This window comes from Sparus aurata, chromosome 23 (genome assembly GCF_900880675.1).
Source record: "Sparus aurata chromosome 23, fSpaAur1.1, whole genome shotgun sequence".
NCBI lineage: Eukaryota > Metazoa > Chordata > Actinopteri > Spariformes > Sparidae > Sparus > Sparus aurata.
In genome coordinates this window covers 8,347,572-8,369,579 of record NC_044209.1, presented here as the reverse complement: position 1 = coordinate 8,369,579, position 22,008 = coordinate 8,347,572, and the positions used below count along the sequence as shown (strand labels likewise).

The 22,008-nt window shown below is 38.3% G+C and overlaps 1 protein-coding gene across 4 annotated transcripts in view; it reads left to right on the top strand.

Moving 5' to 3' along the window:
• The window catches only part of mei1 (meiotic double-stranded break formation protein 1), a 53,979-nt gene that overhangs the window by 17,003 nt on the left and 14,968 nt on the right, over nt 1-22,008 (top strand). For all 4 annotated transcript variants that reach the window (XM_030406716.1, XM_030406717.1, XM_030406715.1 and 1 more), the window contains 13 exons: nt 1,361-1,495; nt 1,961-2,075; nt 4,557-4,648; nt 5,010-5,157; nt 5,566-5,677; nt 7,154-7,214; nt 7,917-8,014; nt 11,660-11,840; nt 13,060-13,210; nt 14,081-14,266; nt 14,492-14,629; nt 15,150-15,339; nt 21,338-21,454. In XM_030406716.1, the coding sequence (XP_030262576.1) occupies nt 1,361-1,495; nt 1,961-2,075; nt 4,557-4,648; nt 5,010-5,157; nt 5,566-5,677; nt 7,154-7,214; nt 7,917-8,014; nt 11,660-11,840; nt 13,060-13,210; nt 14,081-14,266; nt 14,492-14,629; nt 15,150-15,339; nt 21,338-21,454 (1,724 nt within the window). The remainder of the gene's footprint in view (nt 1-1,360; nt 1,496-1,960; nt 2,076-4,556; nt 4,649-5,009; nt 5,158-5,565; nt 5,678-7,153; nt 7,215-7,916; nt 8,015-11,659; nt 11,841-13,059; nt 13,211-14,080; nt 14,267-14,491; nt 14,630-15,149; nt 15,340-21,337; nt 21,455-22,008) is intronic.

Genomic DNA, 22,008 nt, shown 5'->3' with positions numbered 1-22,008 from the left:
GGAAAATGACACAGGAAATAAAATGTGCTGGTTGTTTAGAATGATCCGTAGAAAATACAGTAAAAAAAAAAAAATTGGAAAATATTAAACTTTACTATAGTTTAAACTATACCTTGCGGAATAAAAATATGTTGTTAATTTAACATTGTTATCATGCAATGGTTTGGAGTTTCTTGAACAAGTGGCTCAGTCATCATTGGAGAACCTGCCAGTTGGTGATACATTGTAATATTATTTCTGCATATACGCCATTCTTCTTCTTTGTATTTTCATTTTTATGGCATTTGAGAAGATACTACATACAAACTGCAGCGCACTCTTCTTAGTGTAATTTGCAGTTGTGATGCTTATGTATGTTAATGTCATGTTTTTACACCACTTTATGCTTGTATAGAAACTGGCTTGTAGCTTGTACAGCTTCAGCTATATTGATACAGAAACTTGACCTCCTGTAAAACATATTAATTACTGCACAGTGCACTGAGAAATTTAATTATGTTTGAATTAACTGTCAGCTGGCTTGCAGATGAAAATATATCATGAGCCAGTAAAACACTGTCATATTTCTGCAAGGATCACATAATTTTAATGGAATGTTCCAGCCGTCACATAGCAATAGTACAGGGGACAAGAGATTTCAAACGACGAGGGGGAAATTTCTCCTTTACACTGGAGTGGAACAGTAACAAAATAGCTAGACCAAAACTCTTAAGTGCTGAACAAGCTAAAGTGTGCGTGCGTGCGTGCGTGCGTGCGTGCGTGTGTGTGTGTGTGCCTTTATGTGCACCCATGTGCTATTTAGGATGTTCTATGCAACCACTGTTGTGGCAACAGGGAGTCAGTCTGCAGCTGTTGTGGCGCTGCGTCATGGACAAGAGACGCACTCTGATGATCTTTGTAGCACCAGTAGGTTAGCAATATTTGTTTATTATGTGTCTCTGCCCTGAAAGGGGCAGACAATAAATGCCTTAGTGTAGGTGAGTGAGACTCAGGGAGGACAGCAACTCATCGCAACAAGAAAACAGACGCTGTTGGTGTTGGCACAGTGAGCCAAAGAATAATAGATCAGGCTAAAGAACAGACTGTCAGCTTTTTGCTTTTATTGACATCCATGTCAAACAGCTATATCAGCAAAAATTATGAAAGGTGCTAGTTTTCTTTTGGCATAGGTCTCACTGACTCATCTATGATATACACAGTATGTCTTTTAACTGTCCTCATCTTTCATTATTTGCTTACAACACTGGTTCCAGTATCAAAGGATGTCTTCATTTTGCTGATCAGCAATGATTTAACATTGGAACGTATTTAATTGTGAGAGAATGCTCTGTCATTTGTTAGAGTTTGTGTCTGTTTACAGGCAGCCCCCTAGCGTGCGTCTGTTCCCCAGCTCTCCAGGGTTTGTGGCAGTTTCAGAGGCTGTAATAGCTGGAGTATCCTGCTCCTGCCTGCTGGTAGCTACACAGGCTGCCCAAGCTGCCACCGCCCTGTTTAGGTATACACAAACACACATGCTGTAGATAAGTAAATACAGTTAGTCGCATATTGTCAAGGACACTTGTGTAGTTATATCTTTTCTCGATCGATTCTCAAGTTTCTCTTGTGATTGAGGTATAAGGCTCACTCAAGATAGTTTCTCACATAATTAATCTAATCTATCTATCTATCTATCTGTACACCAGGTAAATGTCATAGGTAAATAGAAAACACACACAACCACACACAACGATTTACTTGATGTATGTGTTTTTTCAAGGACACTTGTAAGCTTAATACCCTCTGGCAAACCCTGACCCTCACACAAACACACATACATATCCAGAAATGCACTGCTACAGCCTGTCTCTTCCCTTCATCATCCTCTCTACTCTCCAACCACTTAAAACAATCACACAGTGTTGTATAATTTAATGTCACTGCTTCCCTTGTCTAAACTGCAGCCACTCTCTAAATTGTCTAGACTTAACCACCAGTCCAGACCAGTCCAGTACAGGGAGACTGAGGGATTGATTGAGGCCATCACTAACAGATTGTCTGAACTGCCTTTACCCCCTCCTGCTCATTGTCGAAGCTCTGTGAGTTTGTTACTAAGATACACAATGTGTGTGTTGGTGTAGAGACCTGTCTGTGCTGTTTGTCCGTTTCTATTGTGGTGAGTCTCCAGAGAGAGTTTTTTTGTGATTTGTCAGTTCCATTAAATACAACACTGACATATCTGCCATTGATGCTGTCTAGCGTCACGTCACAGACTACATATGTGATTGACATGTTCGATCAAGGGGAACTCATTCTCCCATGAAGGAATGAAGGCCTCTTTTTCTTTTGTTTTGTTTGATAGCTTTCTCTCACTGCTACTTTCAGTTTCAGACAGGAAATCTGATTCCTGTCCGAAAACAGGAGCATGGCACATGTACCTGAGGCAGTGATGTGACTGTCGGGGCCGATCACGTGGTTTCAGACTCGATCGAAATCAGACGTTACATCCCGATCAGGGATCGGATGTATGTATGTATATATATATATATATATATATATATATATATATATATATATATATATATATATATTTCAAAACAAATGGGAAAATGTTTGTGCGCAAGGCACAGGTCGGGTATTGGTAAACATTCATTCATTTGTCACAAGGGAAGTCAGTGTTTCCCCTATATGCATTCTGCTGCTGGATTTTCAGCACCACCGCAAAAAAGACATGATTTTTGTAGGTTTAATATCACGGGCAAATGGTGAATTTAAGTTTCACACAGTGAAAGCACTACACCTTAAGTTATCTTGAAATCGATTATTATTGTCATTACTGCTATTTGTATCATTTCACCGTTTAAGTTGAGTGACTGAAATCCTCGTCATCCTATTCAAAGGCTGCAACAGGCAACTCATCGAACTGTGGGGAAGTTAGTTTTAGGTAGGATATTCAACGGATATTCACTCGGGTCCAGCCGCGCCTTTACTGAGGTTTGCCCAGTGTTAGCAGCAGGAGGACGGTCAGCTCACCTCCCAGAGCCACGCGCTGAACCGCTGGAAACTGATTTAAATTTATTCATTGAAAATTCATAAAATTACTTAGCATAAATATATTAATACAAAATATTTGCAGTGTTTTTGATATCCTCCATGTTATGTGGCCCAGTGATTCCAATCCAGCAGCAAATTGTATTAGTAAACTGAAGAAATGAGACACAGCTCTTTTTATTGTATTTTAGTGCTTCCTCTATTTTATATGAATATTGATATGCAGAATTATTTTTTGTTTCTCAATAGCTTCCATGTCATGTGGCCCACTGACTTCTGAAGCATTCTGTTTCCATAAAAAATCTATAATAAAATAGAAAATAATGGTAAAAATGTTCTCTAATGCTCAAGAGGCTGGACGTGTGGGGCAAACTATTTCTTTCTTAGCTGAAGCCGACAACGGGACAAAATAAATGTAAAGACAGACATAGTGGAGCCGTAAATTTTCTTGCTTTTTTATCCTTTGCCAATTATACCTATTGTAAGTGTTAAATGATAAAATAAGGTGAATAACTGGAACTGTTTTTTTCGCTCTTCTTCATTTTTGAAATTTTAAATATTATAGAAGTATGAAATCGGGACTCGGTATCGGCAGATACTCAAAGTCAAATGACTCAGACTCGGGGGCAAAAAAACCTGATCAGGACATTATACCAGCTGTCAGTTTGAACTGGATGTAAGAAAAGCTTTAAAATCTTTCTTAGTGGTGGTCTTAGAAAAAGTTCACACGTATATAAGAAATTCAGTCTCTATTTATTCACACATGTGCTTATGGAAAGCCAGGTGAAGTCTCATAGTCCACAAAACATTTCTGGAGCTTCACAGCAAAAAAGCATTGCAGCATTCTTCTTAACAACTGAAGAAGCTGGGGACTTGTTTCAAAAAGTAAAAAAAACAAAACGGCCTGCAGAACCTAAAAAATTAATTGTGAAAATGAGATGGCTCCATAAAATGTGTCTGCTGTTTAGCTCAACTCCAAAAGCCCTGAAATCCTAAATGGATTTGACTCATAGACAAGCTTTAACTTGCGTGAACCCAGACTTCAGACTGGGGCCCTCACGCTAAAGCTTTTAGCTAAGCAGCTACAGTGAAGATTACAGCTTTAAAAAAGGCTTTAAATAATGTCTTTTCAAATCAATCTGGGATCTCAGGGCTTCAGGAGACAAGCCAGATGCCAGACAAACTTCATGGAGCTATTTTACTTTCACTTTTATTTTTATTTATCACTTTTTGATGTGCCCAGCTACCTTAGTTGTTAAGCAGAATGCTGCACTGTGTTTTGCTGTGAAGCTCCAGAAACTGACTTCACCAGATTTTCATTGGCATTAGGGTGAGTAGATAATAACTGCAATCAATTTTTGAATGAACTATTTTTTCAATGATGTTTCACTGTTTTGTATAAATCGGTGGATGATGTGTTTTGTTAAGATGATCATTTTCTTTGTGTAGTAATATGATATTATGAGCTTGTCTCTTGTTTCTTTTCTACTCTCTTCTCTCTCGCTATCGCTCTCTCGGTTGTCCTGCAGGGGAGTCTGAAGAGGTCTGATCGCAGCAGCCAAGCTTCTAAGTCTGAAGGATATTTGCTCCAGGCCCTCATCTGTTTTCAGGCTGCCTGCAGGTCAGCGCACTTTCACTGGACTCACTCAAGTGTTTGGTCCTCTGCTGTATTTTCATTGTTTGATGATCAATTATACCCTCAAAAATGTCAATCGCAACAAATTTGAGAGAATGTCATAAGCCACAGTCTTGCCACAAGTATTGTATATCATTGAGTCTAATATGTGACATGCCAAATATGATGCACGCAGTCCTTGAAATTAATATTTCAGCACACCAGCAGACTTATTTTAGTGTAAAAGAATGCGGGAGTTAGTAAAATCCCTGGTATGAATGTGTACCTGCATATTTGTGTGTTGGTTTTTTATGCTATTTCTGTGTGTTTTTGAGTAGATGTGTTTGCATTATTGTGTCTCTCTAAGGTTTGCTGAGGAGTGTGCATCAGAGCCTCTTCTGAAAGAGAACACATTCACAGCTCCATCCAAACTCAGTCATGCTCATGACTCACTGGAGTCTCTGTGTCAATGTCTTCTGCGCTGCTGTGACTCCATCTGGATACCCACTGTCATTGTGAGAGCTGGGAGCAAACATACACACACGCACATATGCACACATCTGGTTCATTATCTATGTAATCTTAAACTTCTATCTCTCTTTTAACAAACACTTGTAACAAACACTTGTGAAAATGATTCAGCAATCTGTGGCACCTTTTTTCGAGGTCACAATGACTGATGACCATTGTGGTTCCTCTAAAGTTCTGTCGTAATAAGGACAGTCACACCACCTTTGTCGTCACTAGTTTTGTGTACACAAAGACATTTGATCCTTGATCAACCTGTGATATATACTATTTCTAAGGTTGGTTCTATTCAAGGTGAAAAACAATTGTACAATAATGGTAATTTGTCTGTGTTTTCCTTTGTGTGTGTGTGTGTGTTTGTTTGCGTATGTGCATGCGTGTATGCACGCATTTAGAGGATGTGTGAGCATGCACCTAATGCTCAGATACTACAGTACTTCTACTCAATCCTTTCTGCCCAGTTCACCCTCCTTCCATCTCTGATGCCTGTCTTTGCAAATAAACTTGGTGAGTTGCATAAAACAGCAAGTGTCCCATGATTTAATTAGATTGTATTATCATACATTTTATATTCGTCTTTCATGGCAGTAAACTGATGGTGTGTTTTCTCTCTTGTGTGCACTTGCACGTTGCCCCGTTGAGAATGGCAATCCTGATGTTGGCACTCTATGAATATTCTGCCTTAACTGATCAGTTTTGACTAATGCAGTAGCAGACAAATCTCCTCTAATTTAACTAGAATGCAGACAGGCTGACTGTCTCTGCAGTATTATAGGGAATGGTGTATGTGAAGGATACACAGCACTAATAACAGAGACATTAAATTCATATTAATGGTATTTTTGTATTTCAGTGTAATATTTTAGAAATAAAACATCAATGTGATATATGCAATATGTTAATCTCACTATAAAATCATTAAACGCTCCAGTTTTGTTTAAAGTTTTGACATGGATATTATGGGAATAGGTTGCATGTTTTATGAGTGGCTGGTGTTTTTATGCTCTTCAGTTGTCTGATTTGCCAGTTACTTACCTTGCTTACAATACTTTTTATTTCAAGCTTTACATTTCTGACTAAATTAAATCAACACAAACAGAGGGATTTTCCCTCCAGAGCTCACTTCCCAGTTAAAGAGCAATTTAATTTAAGTATCTCTGCACAGATTATATTCTCCTCTGTACCACTCAACATTTCTGTTTCTGTAGTAAGGTAATCTAAATCCATATTGTATGCAGTTAGAAATCATGCCAGAAACAGCAGTGCTGACAGTTGATTCTGCTCTTATCAAAGATAGGGGCTAAATGCCTGAATGTTGACTTGATGAAATTTCATATTACTGTAGGGGAAAACTCAGCAATCTGTCCAGAGCTGGCAGTCAACATGATGAACCTCAATTACGGACAGGAAACTTGTTGCCTTGGGCATCTGTCCACATTACAGAGCAACTTTAAGCAATACAATTTTCCGTGGATATGGCTGAGCAGTACTTTGGCATAGGCCCATGAGAGAGTAAGTAAGTAGCTTTATAAAAATTAGTACTTCCCTCTAATAAGTGAGGACTGGTGTCTCTCACTCTAGCCAAGGCATTAAAAACAGCTTTACAATATAGCTTTTTTTCCCCCATATAACTGAAATAGGACTGTCCCATTACATGCACTTTGAATCGGGTGGGGGGCACATGATGCACTGAGACTGCATAATGTGGCTGGTGTCTCGCATAATAAGGACAGGTGTCTCTCCGACCCTCTGCCTTTCTTTCCTCTTATTCTTCCCTTTTTTGCTGTACTAATTGAATACTTTGAAACCAGTACAATGTTGTACCTAAATTACCATGTTTTCTGTGATGTACTGTGTAACTTTTGTTTTGAAAGGTATATTATATAGATCGAGTATTTATTACCATCCTTTTCCTCTCCCTCATTTCATGCTGTCTCATCCTTACTTTCTTTTATTCTGCTCTCCACCTTCTCTCCCCTTCAGCATCCTCTGGTTTCTACAGGCTGGCTCTGGAGCACAAAGGGCTCCTCTGTGCAGGTAACAGGTACTGTACAATGTAACCTGAAGACACACGCACACACACACACAGCTACACTTCTTAGACAGCAGTGCATTGTTAATTGCTGTGTATATCGGTGTGTGTGTGTGTGTATGGCTCAGAAAGTTGAGTTCTTATGATCATTACCTGTTGGAGCACATTGAACAGTGACACAGATAATATGACTGAGGCATCTGTCATTTCTAAGTCACTCTGTCTACTTTTTAAGCCAGTTTTCTCAGCAGTGTGTCTGTCTCAGATCGACAGATCTGTAGCTTCAAAGTCTACTGTGTGTGTTTGCATGAGTGTGTGTGTGTGTGTGTGTGTGTGTGTGTTTAGATTTGTCTGTTTTGTGTACATAAGCATATGCACTTTTGGTGGTGTATATGTATCTGTTTTGTGCTTTCGTGTGTCATAAATGCGGTTGACTCTGTAGGCTTTAGCCCCCCTGCTCTGAGCTGTAATGAAACTGAACTGTGCTGTGCCTGTGTTTCACATTTGAAAGGACAAAGTCAAGGCACATCCTGTCCTTCATCTCACAGTTCATACTTTACTGTTTTGGCCATGCATTGAAATGTATTTTGGCTCTGTTTGGCCCATCTTTATTTCTGCTGCTTTCCTCCTTTGTTTTATGACTATATTTTCTTTGTATTCATTTTTATTCTTGCTGACACTTGTATGTTTTCCTCCCATTACCAATTATTTCAGGAACCCAAATCTGAATGCATCTGCCTGTGGTTTTCTGCAGAAACTCAGTTTGTGTCTGCTCTCCCAGTCAGACCCTGCTTTCGGCACCTATCAGCATGGTATGCAAATGCACGCACGCACTTGCACCACACGCAGAGCTCTCTGCAGCACAAGTAAAAACCCTGTAGTTTCTGTCAGCTGCCAGGCAATGATGTCATGCTGCTAGTTATCTAAGAAATCTCTGAGAGAACTGAACTGAACTGAACTGAACAACTTTGTTGAAGTGTTGAATAGAACTGTTCAACACTTCAGTTTTTTTCTTTGTGTAAAGGTCAGGTCAGGTCAAATTTTTGTTTTTTGTTGGCTAGATATAAATGTTTAATACAAATATTATTTTCTTTATTTAAAAGTGCCCATCTTAACCCCTGTCAACACCTGTGAATCTCTACACAGACATATCGCCTTGACTTAGACATTGATAAAATAATCACTGGTCATTGATATGTGATATTTTGACATTGAGATTTGTATTGTTGAGAAATACAATTCCATGTAAGGTTATTGCACTTAGAATTGTTCACCTGGGAATATTAAATGGATAGATCAAGGTAATATTATAGCAAACACAATCAAGCTACTTGACTAATGTGACATTTATTTGGCCTTTCTGGATGAATCAAACAAAATTAAGAGCTTGATGTTGGAAAAAGTGTTTGTTTTCGAATCACTGGCATAAACTGACAAAAGTATAGTACACTTAAAACAAATATAATTACTTTTATCTGTTGCTTGCTCCCTCTCCTTTTTCTCATTATGTTGACTATAAACACCAATAACATTAAGGCAACATTATGTAGGAATTAGCACTCTGTGATTTGGCGCACCCAACAGTTTCTGAGTTTAACACAACTGTTGTGAATACAAATCCCAGGTCTGTAACAATTTTTGAGACATAATATAGGGGTGTTATAAGAAGGTGTAGAAAGCCATGATTTTATTCTCGGTAAAGGTACATTTAATTTGGTCACTTGTTGTTATAATTTCCGAGAAAACACCAGATGCTATGTGGTAAAAAAAAGATGATCATAAAATCTGTGAAAATAAAGCGAATGCAAATAAAGCTTTAGTTTATCACCCCATCCGTGAATATGTCATGTCAGAGATTCTAATCGACAATAGTAGTTGTTTAAAAATGAAGCAAGCAACTGTCATTATCCCACACTGCTTCACAATGTCATCAAACTGTGTATGTCTTTTGTTTTTATTGTTTAAATTGAGACACCCCCAGTGGCAGAAGTGCCATATTGTGCAAAGAGTTAAGATAACCTGAGTATGACTCACCAGATGTTGACGTGGGCATAAGCCTTCTTTTGGCCACCGATTGCAGCTGGCCTTCTCCCTCCTTCAGCTATCTGCTTTTCAGTGTTTCTGAAATGCTCAACATGACAGAAACAACAACAACAACAACAACCTCTGAGTAACATCCACGCTGAACAGTACAACGTAAACAAGCAAGCAGTTCTTACCTTTTGTTTTGTAGGGATTAAGTTGTTTTAATGCCAGGGCTCACCTCCCTACATGCAAGTGTTCCACAAAACAGGACTTCATGTTGCCCAAGATGCACTGATGATGCCACAACAAAAATGTTTGCAAAGTCACTACATAAGAGCTATACCTTATTGTGCAGAGTGAAAGGAATGGACCTAGAAGCATGCACTGTAAACATGTTGAATATATGAAATGGCTTTGAATTATCTTGTGTGAAAAAGCTGATGCAAAGTCTCTTAAATGTCAGTGGACATTGTGACAATGCAGATAACTTGTCCAGTTAAGGAGCATTTCTTCTGTTTTCGTCAGACAGAAGTGCATGTTATTAAAGAATAGTTGAATAAAACATAAACATTTTGTTGGAAACTGCATTTCTTTGAGGTAATGAGATGTAAGAGTTGTATGAGTAAGTGTGTAGGTGTGTGTTCATTTGTTTATGTGTGTTTGTGGCTGTGAATAATGAGTTCTTTGGAGCTAGACTACTGTTTGTTCCCTTTTCTGTCTGTCAACTTCTTCCTCGCTTTCATCACCCTTATCTGTTTCATTTTCAGCCTCTTACTTTCTGTCATGTTTTGTTATTGAATGTTACCAGTCCGTTTTATGATAGATATTTTTTGTGTTATTTTAAACCTATATCTTTTTTCCTTATTTTAAACAAGAACATATTTTTGCTGTTTCTCCCCACAATCTTGTCCAAATCTGCACACAGTGCAATTTTTTGATAGAAATACTCTCTGATACAAAATCAAACTGTGTCATTTATACTTTCCTATAGCTGCCACCAAGATAAATGTTAAGACAATTTGTCCATTCTTCTGTTGATTAAAAACCAGATCAGGAGGTGATGTGTCACTGCAGCCTTTTATGTGGGTCTGTTTGCTGTCATTCTCCCATCTGTTGTTTCCCCTCTCATCTTTTTCATCTGTCTGCCCTTTGCTGTGATCCTCTCTGGTCCTCTCTTTGAGACTCCTTTTGAGTCCTTACAAGACATCCCTATATTCTCCTTCCTGCCTCTCTTCACGACCAGTTTCCCAGAGGTGAAGCTCTCCTCATTTTCTTCTGATTTCCAAACAATGCCATTTATTTGTCACTCTTTCTCTACAGCAGCCCCTCTAGACCACAGCGCTATCTGTCTGCAGCCACCTCCTCCTTAGATTCCTGTTTATATTTATCTCTCTTCCAATTTCTGTAGTTCTTCAACTCCCATTCTTCACTTTTCATTCCTCTCTGGCTGATTGGTAGTCTCCCTACAGACCTTGCTATGGCTTTACAGCCTCTGTATAGTCATGCATCAGTGACCACATTCCCTGTCTGCGGTCACCATGGGCCTTCTTTGTCATCTTTTTCTTTGCTCTGCCCCTACTTTATTGAGATTCCCTCATAAACTGCATATGGTGTTGTTTCCTCCCTTGCTCCTTGATTGAAGGTAAAAGTAACCTGTATTTCAACAAAACCTGCAAGAGGCTTCTTTGCACAGCACAACTTTCTCTATTCAGCACCATGTTTCAGTGACCCTCATTTCTGTTTCCCCTTTCTTTTTATGTCTTTCCGTTCTTTATAAGCTGCATCTCATTTTCCTCTCCCTTTCACAGTCTTTCCTCCTCTTTCTTCAGTTCCCTAAAGACCAGCCAGAAATGGAGACAGTGTAGATAGTCCTACTGTTCTAGCTGTTTCAGAAAAATATTCTCAATTCCCTACTGTGCTTCACACCTCCCCTCCTATTTGTCTCTTTGTCCCACTCTTACCATTTAATGCATTATTGTTTATTTACATGCATGATTTTATTTTGCCCCGTCTGAGTCTTCACTCCTCCATTCCAAGCCCTCTTTCGAACTATATCACACTGGCCTTCTCGTCTTTTTCCTTCATCCACTTCTCTCTTGCCTTTTCACTTTCCTTCTTCCTGTTCCCTTTCAAACACCCATCATGCTATGTGCTTTTGTCATCTCTTCTTTATATTCTTTGAGGACCTCATTTATGAAAAAAATCCTCTCCTAACTTGGCTATATTACATAATACAACTATTCACAGAATTATATAAAAATTGAATTTAAGCACCAATGACATAGTATATAGTATGTGCTTCAACCATATCCTTTTATTGTTCTCTCTCTCAGCCTCTCTTTTACATTCTCCAGTTCCTTTTTCTGGCATTGATTATTAAACACACTATTTTCCCTATGTTTTTTTTTTATATTCCCTTGCTCTTCCCCCAGATGTGAAGGAGATAGAGAACCTTCTCCTATACAACCTACCCTTGCTGTGTTGTCGTCTGTCAGACTGGCCGTCTCTGCTGTGCGAGGCCCCGGGGCTCCAGCTGTGTGAATATAAAGGACCAAGGGCCACTCAGTACTGTCTGCTGGTCATTCTACACCTTGCTATGCAGCAAGGAGACAGGTAATACACTGGGTGTATGCACACACACACACACACACACACACAGAGACACACAGACACACACACACAGAGCGTCTGAACAAGAAAACACATTTGACTGTTTACTCACATTTCGTACATGCCAGCATGCACAAATCACTGAAGGGATGTTGTGTAAGAGTTAAAAAATGGAGGAAAGCATTTGGTTGGCAAACATTCATTGTGATTTTAGAATTGAGTGCTGAAACAGTCTCATGTTCTGAACTGGTATTTTTGTGGACATGGAATCAACCAATAAATATTTCAGCATCAGTAAAGAGCAATGCTGATACAAACTCTAGGCACTTGTGCCGGGTACTGCTGCAAAGTTTTTTTGTAATCAGAGAGAGCATTTTGTGATTGAGCATTTTTGCGATCAGAATACTTTGTTTTCCCATAACAGTGTCCATTTGAACTTCAAAATTTGTCTTTGAACAGCAGTATTTGATATTTAAGATAACCTTTATTTTTGCCCAGCTGAAATTTTACTACATAGCCCCATTTTGCTGTAATGCAACTATAGAGGGAAGAAAAAAACCCCCAGGGAAGGGGATGAAAGCCTCTCTCTGCCACAGTGTGGTCTCATCAAGATTAATGGTATCTGTGGCCAGAGATTTACATAGTGTGGGAGGGCTATGTATGTGAGTATCTATCCTATCATGGATATGATCTGTGTGTGTGTGTGTGTGTGTATGTGTGTGTGTGTGTGTGTGTGTGTGTGTGTTGATATACTCTTGAATGTGTTTTTGTATGTGTGTATTTTTTGCATGAGAAAGAGAAATTGCAAGGTTATGACATCAACATGGCCCTGGAGCACTTTGTCTGCTTTGCACACACAGTTTGTGTGTTTGTCCGCTTTATTAATGTCTACAAGGTGTGTCTGACATTCACAGTTCAATGTGCAGCTCTTTTGTTTAAATAACAAAATGTACATAATACATCATTATACTTTTATTTTTTTGATTTATTTTTTCTATATCAGTGCCCCTTGACTTGCAAGACTTGCTTTTTATCTTTCTTTATATTTTCTTCTACTTACCATTATTGTTATGCAACGTATGCTATTCCTCCTATGTGAAAACATACTCTGCAATAGATCTGTATTTGTGTGTATGTATTTGTATACATTCAAATGTAAATGTTTGGCCACTGTGTACTTTTAATTATTGTTGTCATTATTGTGCATGTGCGTATGAGCCAGGCTTCTCCCTGACCAGGCAGTGTTCTCCAGTGTGGTGTGGCTGTTACATTCAGTGCAGGAGCAGGGCAGCTGTGCCCTGCCTCACTCTGTGCTCCGCTCTGCCCTCTACCTGCTGGCAATGACTCAAGACAAGAGCCCCGACCTAGATGGGGTAACTCTGATCACTTCACTAAACAGAAACCCAAACACACATTGTAACTTACACTGGTAGTACAGTAGACATAAAGCACCAAGGTGTGGTTGAAGAACTTGTTTTTATGCTTTTTGATAAACCTTCATATCTTGTAGAACATTACCTTTTTTAAAGATTTGCCTAATTTTATAAATTGATACTGTTTTACCTTCCATCCCTTTGCACTGCTAACCAAAATTATATATTTTAAATTAAGACAAGTCATCTGCTTCAGATTTTAAATATTCTAATTTATTTTCTATTTAATGAGTCAACCTAGCATCGCCAGTAAAATGAACGAAATTATCATATGCAACATTAATCTTTCAAGATTTATTAAAAATGAAGGAGTTCAACATGAAGTTCTTTCTGTGATCAGAGAAAGGGAACAGCATTTACTAGAGCCGGAGTACTCCACAGTTTAATATGGGAACTATTAATGTGTAAGCCAAGGAATCCGCAGAATCATTGCTTGACAGCTCATATTCATCTTTTTATACAAAATCTATATTCTGTTGTTGATGATTTACAGATGGAGGATTAATTATAGCTCACGTTTTTTCTAAAGCTGCATAAAACTTATAACGTTTTTCCCAAAATGTTATTTTATTTGACTTCAAATGACATTACCATTAAAACTTTGTCCTGCGGCCTCTCTGAAAGTACTTAATAGTTCAAACTTTTTGTTGACAATAAATATAAAAAAGCAATAGCTTGCAGGAGACTTCCTGCTGTGACTGGGGGCTCTACTGTTGTAGGGTCTAAATTAAGTGTAATATTTTTGCTCTAAAGAAAATGCAAATGCCCATCTAAAAGTTTGTTCAATTGTTCTTTACCAACCTTTTTAAGGGTCCTTTTAATTGTATCAGCAAGGCACTCTCCTCCTGCCAAAGCTTTTCTTCCCTCTACTTTCACCATCCTGCACTCCTCCACTTCATCTGTCGCTATCCGGAGCTTGCAGAGAAATTTGGTGCCCTGGTCTTGGAACTTTGGTTGGCCAAGTCAGCACATCACACAGATGCAGAGCAGACCATGGTAAGCTGACAATCATTTAGCTTTTATCTCAGACTCACAAGTTTATTTAAAATAATCTTTTCTGATTTAATTGAACATTGTTTCAGTTCAATAAACAGTATTTCACTGTTTGATTTCACTGCAACATGGTAATTGAATGAATTAGAGTCTGATTTTTTTATTCTGTTTGAACTCTAATAAATCAAATTGAATATTGTCTAATAGATGGTTGCATCTCATTCTCAGGTGCAGGAAGACATACAGGAAAAGGGAGAGAACAGAGAAAGCTGTGCAGACGAGAGGCAGGACCAGGAGCCAGACACAGAAACTATGGAGCTATTGACTCTCATAGAGAAATACCCAGCTGTCATACTGACCCTCCTGGTGAGTGACAGAGACCCCAGTCACACGCTGTGATTTAAGAAGTTAGCCATGTTTAAGCAATACAACTTTACTATACACAGCCTTTTTCATCAAATCTTATGCAGTTCATGGTGCTTTACAAGTGATTGACATAAGATAGAAAAGCAAAAATTAACAGAGTCATGCCCCTTTGCTGTCTTAAAAAACAACAGTGTAAATTGAAAAATAATTTAGAAAATTAGGCTAAAATAATATAATTCTAAAGCACTACATAAGCCCAGACTGAATAGATGGATTTATAAAATAATCTCTCCGACTCATTTCCAGTGGCTTGGATCATAATGGCTAAAGCAGCATCAAATGGTTTTGTTCTGCTTTGTGGAACAGCTGAAAAAAAGAAACCAGAGGACCTCAGTCCTTATTGAAGTGAAGATACTTTAAATGCAGGCTGATGTGCTGGATTGTCTCACTCTGAATGGCTTTAAAAATATATTGTAGATTATTGTTTTCTTCAAGCTTCTGTGTGTCTGTTTGACTTCAGGACATGGTTTGCACCAGAGAGGCTCCCCTGGCAGGGCGAGCACTGGAGGTGCTGGAAGTTTTCTTGTGTAGTCAAAGAGACTATGAGGCTGATTTGTGTACCAATCTTAGGCCAGCCCTGCTCCAGGCATTACAGGGGTTCAGTGCGGAGAACGTGGGCCAGGGGTTTGGACAGGAACACACTGCACAGGGTAAGAAACAAACAGATGCACAGGAACAAAGTATATAGGTATGGTATAGAGTATGATACAAATACATGTTGCATCCCCTAAAAAATAACTTTGTGGCTCGGGTTCACTGAAATGGAGGAGATGCACCTGCAGCACAGTGATAAAGCAGTAATGGATTCTCTCATTTGAAATTAATTTGCTCGGGCGCGCAGGTGGTCGAGTGGTTAGAGCGCATGCCATAAATGCAGCCGACCCCGCTTCGATTCCGGCTGGAGGTCCTTTGCTGCATGTCACATCCCCCTCCCCCTCATCTGTCTACTGCTTAATAAAAGGTGTCTATGCCAAAAAATAAATAAATAATAATAATTTGCTCAGTCGGGGAAGTTTGGATATATTATGTCAGATGCCAACTTTTGTTAACAGAATATTCTTTAAGCCGATTACACACTGAACCACACCCTCCCTATTGTTGGAGCTGATCACATCTGTGTAGAATAAGATATCATATTATAAATGCATGCACACATAAATTCACAATCACATAGACGCATATCCACAGACGCAGTGATTCTTAGAATTTGAATTATACTGACTGAAGTCACAATCTCATGGACCAGAAGATTGTCAATTGTCTGTTTGCGTTGTGACTTATACAATTCTCTGTGGAGGCTTACTGTCCTCTGCTGTGCTTATGTTTCACCCTTTAGGAGAGACATGTCCTTATTATACCTGAAATACGTAATCAGCTTTCAATTTTTCCAACTTTGTCATACACCAATGCCAAATTGAGACACAGGAATGTTCATTAATACCTACAGAACTACCCTAACCCACAGTGGCATTTGTACATACATTTTGCTGCGTGTTGTCCCCTCTCTTTCCAAAAACAACACCCCAATATAGTAATAATAGTAAAAGAAAATTGCCCATTTTTGCAAAAAGATTTTTCACCAGAAGTCACCAGTCACAATCATATATCAAGATTAATGCCAACCAATTTGGTATGACGCTCATTTATATCTCATTAAAACACGGATGCAGCCACTTACAGTTGATAGATGTAAGTAAAAGTTGCCCGTTACTCCCTTGAGTGTACCTGTCACGATGCAGCATACAGTGTTTAGTTTCTTGCTCTGTTCTTTTCTGCCTCAGTATGACATATTAAGATTTTGTTTAGCAAATGTAATCTTTTAATGAAAGTATGTCTTCCCTGCTAGAAGTTTTTACACATAGTGCACACATAGATACTAACACTTACAAACACAAACACATTTACATATGAGCACAGGTTTACCCCGTGGGCTCCGACATCATGAGATGTAAGAGAACAAATGCACCATGTCAGCCTTTTTATAATACCCTAACAGCAAACACTGAGTTACTTAATTAAATTTCAGCTTTATAAACAGACAGCGGCAGCCACTCCTGGGCTATGTGATCTCAGATGCCCTTCACTTCATATTGACTCAAAAGTTATATTGAAAAGAAAAGCTGTTTTTGATGTATCTCACATGCCATACAACAAGAAAATTCCTTGAGTCTAAGACATTTAAAAGAAACAATTTACAGAAGCTCTCAATTCACAAGATTTTTGTGGAGACTAGTAACACAGACAGTTCAATGTTTTTTTTTTATTGTATGAAGACAAACAAGCCGGTTTGTGTGAAATGGCTAATTGGTGTGTTGAAATTTGTGTTTCTGTTTGTCTGTGTCAAGCTCTCAGTTTTCTAATTTGCATATTGGAATCCAAAATCATATGTCTGAATCTTTTTAAATCCTCCCAAATTTTAGAAAGAATACATCCTCAATTCTATAAACTTAATTCAAGTAGGCAAACAAATTATTTAGGACATTTAACCACAGATGACAATGACAATATACCAATTGCTATTGCACAGCAGTAAAACATAAATAATGTTCATGGTTTATTAGCTCCATTTGGCACGATGCTCGTTTACAACATAATGGAAAGCACTTACTTTAATTATTCTCATAAGTTGGATCATTTGAAAAAATACCTGCATCAATTTATGTTTGTTGGGCATTCCCCCTGTAAGCATTTTATCTCTGATGCTTCAGACAACAGCTCAAATTGCATGTACTTCATTGTAAAGGGAGAATCAAACGGACTGATTGCGGTCACATTAAGAGACATTGGAGCTCTTCACATATACACTAATAAATAGTTGTTCATTCACTACAAATGTTTGAAATTCTGTTTTTTCTGTGTCAAATATCAAATTGAAAAAAAAATGCCTCCAAAATGCCTCCAAAACAACATATCGTTGTCTTACTCACAAATGATGAGAGGTCACATTTGATTCAACTTTGCCTCAAGAACAGTTCATTGATCACAGGGTAAGAAGGCTTGACGCATCATCCAGAAAACCTACAATATAACAGTAGCACATTTTGGCTAGTGTGTCGTAGTAAATGTGGTATGTGGTGGTGCTGTCCTGCCAGGAAAACTTAGTTTTTGAGTGTAATCACAAACTCTCTCCTAAAAGTTGGTTGTTTGTAAATTCGCAAAACAGCTCCCAGAACACTGTCGCTTCTGATTAATGTTGGAAGGGAAGGACCATTAATCCTCTGTTAAAATGGTCCCCCAAACATCCTTCGTCAATACAGACAATGGAAAACAAAATGGAGGATAAAGGATTTATTTATTTCAAGGGACAGTAGTATCAGCGTGCATAAGGTTGCTATCCTATTCCAGTTTTGTATGCTCACATTAAATCAAACATTGACTTCAGTTGCAACCTATTGTGTCTACTTTTTGATTTATAGTATTTGTTAGAGAGTGTTGATTAGAGACGTATATATGTAGATATGCAAAACAGCTCTGCGTCCTGTTTAATATTTGAAAAAAAATCTGTTGAATTGACAGATTATTTTATCAAAGGAAAGTTACAGGTAATTTCAGTTTCTACTTAATCATTGATTTGACATTGATAGCTAAATAAATTTGCTAAAATTATGCAGTATGATCATGTCACAATGATAAACATTCACTGAAAGTAAATGAATGGTGATTTTAAAGTGACTATGAGGAACTTTCAGTTTTTGATGATTCTAGCAGCCCCTTTTGACAAAACCGCAGGATGGATTGCAATGAGATAATGTATTTATATGTGATTTATGTGATTGGACCTGAGCACAGGCATTAATAATTACTATATAAACATAGCTTATAAATTGAAATAAATAAAATAAAATAGTCTTTTCGCTGATGGTTTCGTTTGCTGTTACAGGTCTTTTATAGTCATCAGCGGAGTCACAAGACTGTTTCATAAATGCTTTCCACGGACATGCAGTCACTTTAGAAATGTTATTTTGGGGGGATTTTAACATATTGAGATATTGTGAGTAACTATAGCCTAAAGATATTGCAATATTATGTCAAGGCCATACTGCCCAGTCATAATGAGAAAAGGCTCTAAATGCAAAAAAAAAATCTGTTTCCCTAATTAGATTTTTTGTTGAAATTGCTTTGGATGTCCAATTTATGTTTGATTCTTTTATTAACAAATTTTGTATTGTTTGAATAAGATGGTTGATGATAAACACAGGTTAGGATTGAAGTGAAAGGTTGAATTCCCAGACATACAGTTCATTACCTACATGCTTACCTCATGCTGTAATGCTTTTGGTCGAGGTGTCTGCCAGATGGTGTTATTATGACTGTTTACCTGACCAGGTTAATGAGCCCAGCTGAAGGGCATAACACCAGTGTGCCAGCTGGAGATTCAGAAACTGCTGCTGTGGCCTCTGCCTGCTTTCTGCACATCCCAGGCCCTGTGGGGATTACAGACCGTTATCGGTGCAAGTGTTACAGTTCAGCCGTCTATAATTTGCATTAATATATACTTTACATTAGCTTCTAATGTGCCGGCATCCCCTCAGGGGAGACATGTTTATGTAATTCACTGTAGGGTTGGAAGGGGTAGGAATGCCTGCTCTGCCAGAAATTACTCTCTTTCCACTTAGAATCCTGCCCTGTCATCTTTTACCTCGTCTCCCTCTTAGAATTCCTCTTTCTCTCAATTTAAATCAATTCCCCAAACTGTATTTATTTCAAGACCCTGTCTAGGACATGGGTTGGGTCCAATAGGATGGAGAGGGATTTGCTGAGCATTTCATGATAGTGCAGTGAGACCAGAGATGAGAAGGGGTGGCCAACGGTGTTGGTGCAGATGGTCACTGTTCTGGGAGGTGCTTCTTGTTTTGGATTGTTAAAGAGAGGGAGACCAGTAAGTGAAAGAGAATGTTATTATTAGGGATGAGGGAGTACACCATTGTCTGTATTTGTATTTCTTCAATCAACTAAATATTCTGAATCAGTATTTGTACTTTTTTAACTGCAAATTGGTGTTGCCTAAACCGTAAGTAGAAGTGGTTAAGTGGAAGTTAACTGAAGCCTGAAATAGAAAATAGATTGATCAAGAGCTACTATTTAGTAAAAAACTATTTACAGAACAGCCTTAGAATTGAATCTATTTAAAGAGCACAAGTTTTTATAAATTCTCATAAATAAACTTCAGTCAGCTATCAAATGAGGATTTTCCTTTATCAGAAGAACCAATATTGACACATTTTACTTGGATAATACTGGCTCATAGGACTGAGAAATATCTTGATATTTCCCAGCCCTACGAGCCAGTATCACCCAGCACAATATCCTTGTCGTGAAGTGATACTATGCATAGTCTTAGATTTTGGTGTTTGATAATTTTCCTGCTTCTAAAGGCTGCATTACAGTAAAGTGATGTTATTAAAAATCTCATTGCATTAATATTTTGTGAGAGCACCTATAGTCATCCCTACAACATTGTCACAATATTGATATCAAGGGATCGACGTATTTGGTCAAAAAATGTGATATTTATATGATATAAACCCAGTCCTTGCATTTGTGAAGTACTTTTCACGAGATGCAATATTATTTTAAGGTCATAGAATAGAATAGAATAGAATAGAATAGAATAGAATTACTTTAATGATCCCAGACTGGGAAATTATTTTGTTATAGCAGTAGTGGGTCAGCAAATAAAACACTTAAAACACATAAATAGAATCCAATATATACATAGTGTATATATACAGTGCACAGTGTGCTATAAACAATAATAATATATATAAAATATGGCTCTGCTCTGTGTACTCAGACTATCTGTGCTAGATACTTGTTTCAGCCAAATACTCATTGTTCTTGTTAACCCCAAACAAGTTTCGCTTTCACAAGAAGACGCTGTTGGCACTTGTTGATAATCATCTCTGTGTTGGCTTCAAAGCACAGTTTGTCACTGATGATAGTGCCCAGGTGTACAGGTTCAACTGGTTCCCCATGAATTATGGTTGCAGTCTTCCCCACTCCATGCTTGGTAAAGTCCACAAACCCCTCACTGGTCTTGGTGACATTCTGCTCCAAACAAGAGCTGTCATACCATCATTCCACAAACCTACTAAGGATGGGCCTGTGTATGGTCTGCTATCTCTACCTGAAGATGATTAGAATGGAGGCTTCTATAGTCTGAAGTATTGTTATTTAAAGCGTGCATAATCATTTTTAATATTTCAGAGTAAGATCTGCTTACCTCTTCTTCTTGCCTCTTCTTGCCTCTTCTTACAATTGTGCTAAAGCCATCTCTTGTTAGTAAACCAGAACTGCATAAAGTCCACAAGTCACTGCAAGATACTCTCACCTGTTTAAGTTTTTCCTTATCACTGTTTGAAAAGTGTCAGTTTGAACATTACCTTAAATTTGGGCATTACTGAAAACTTCTCTGATAATCAGGTTACTGACTAATGAGGCCCTTACCTGCACCACTCCGTCATCTTACTCTCTTTAATACTTGTGCACTTTGGTCTCAGATTCAGTCTTTTTAGAAGTTAAACTTCTCCTTCCCTTATAGCACTTTCATTGTTTTCCAATTATATATACATACATCTGTTTGCCACTTTTGCTTCTTTTTCAAATTTCTGTTTACAGGCATACTTTGCTGTCTTCCTCTTTGTTTAGCGGTGAACTCGCTCCCTCTGGTGCTGAGGCTGCTTTGTCTGACGCAGGCCAGTGACCCCTCTTCATCTTCGTACAACAGTAAGATGGACGGAATCCACTTCAAGCTACTCTACCATGGTGAGGCCAAGAGGTGCTGCTGGCAGGTCATACTCCCCACAGCACTTATCTAGTACCATACACAGCTCATATACATTTCTAACTCAATACAGTCAAACAAATGCCCCACTTTAGAGGCAAATTCAGTAAAATGCAAGCTAAGTTACACACACAAATATTGTCACACAGGCACTTACATGCTACATTACAGGCACATAATCATCTAGTAACAGCAGCAGGACATTTCCTTCTATTCAACACATGATCCACTGTCGTGCTTCTTATCTCACCTCACTCCTCCTTCAACTTGTCTGTCCTTAAGTAGAGGCCTCGCTCATCTTGATTGAACATCATCATAAACAAGCACTACTGTAAGTACAGGAGTGCTTGCTGCCAACCTGCAGATGAAAATGCTGTTCAGAAATATGTCTGGCTAATTATAAATCTAAGCATATTATGATGAATGTCAAATTTGCTTTTCTTTTCACTCCGATGTCAACACCCCTTTCTCCCTTTGTGACTCATCCCTCTATACCACCTAGTGGAATGTCATCCTGTGATGGTAGTTCAATTAT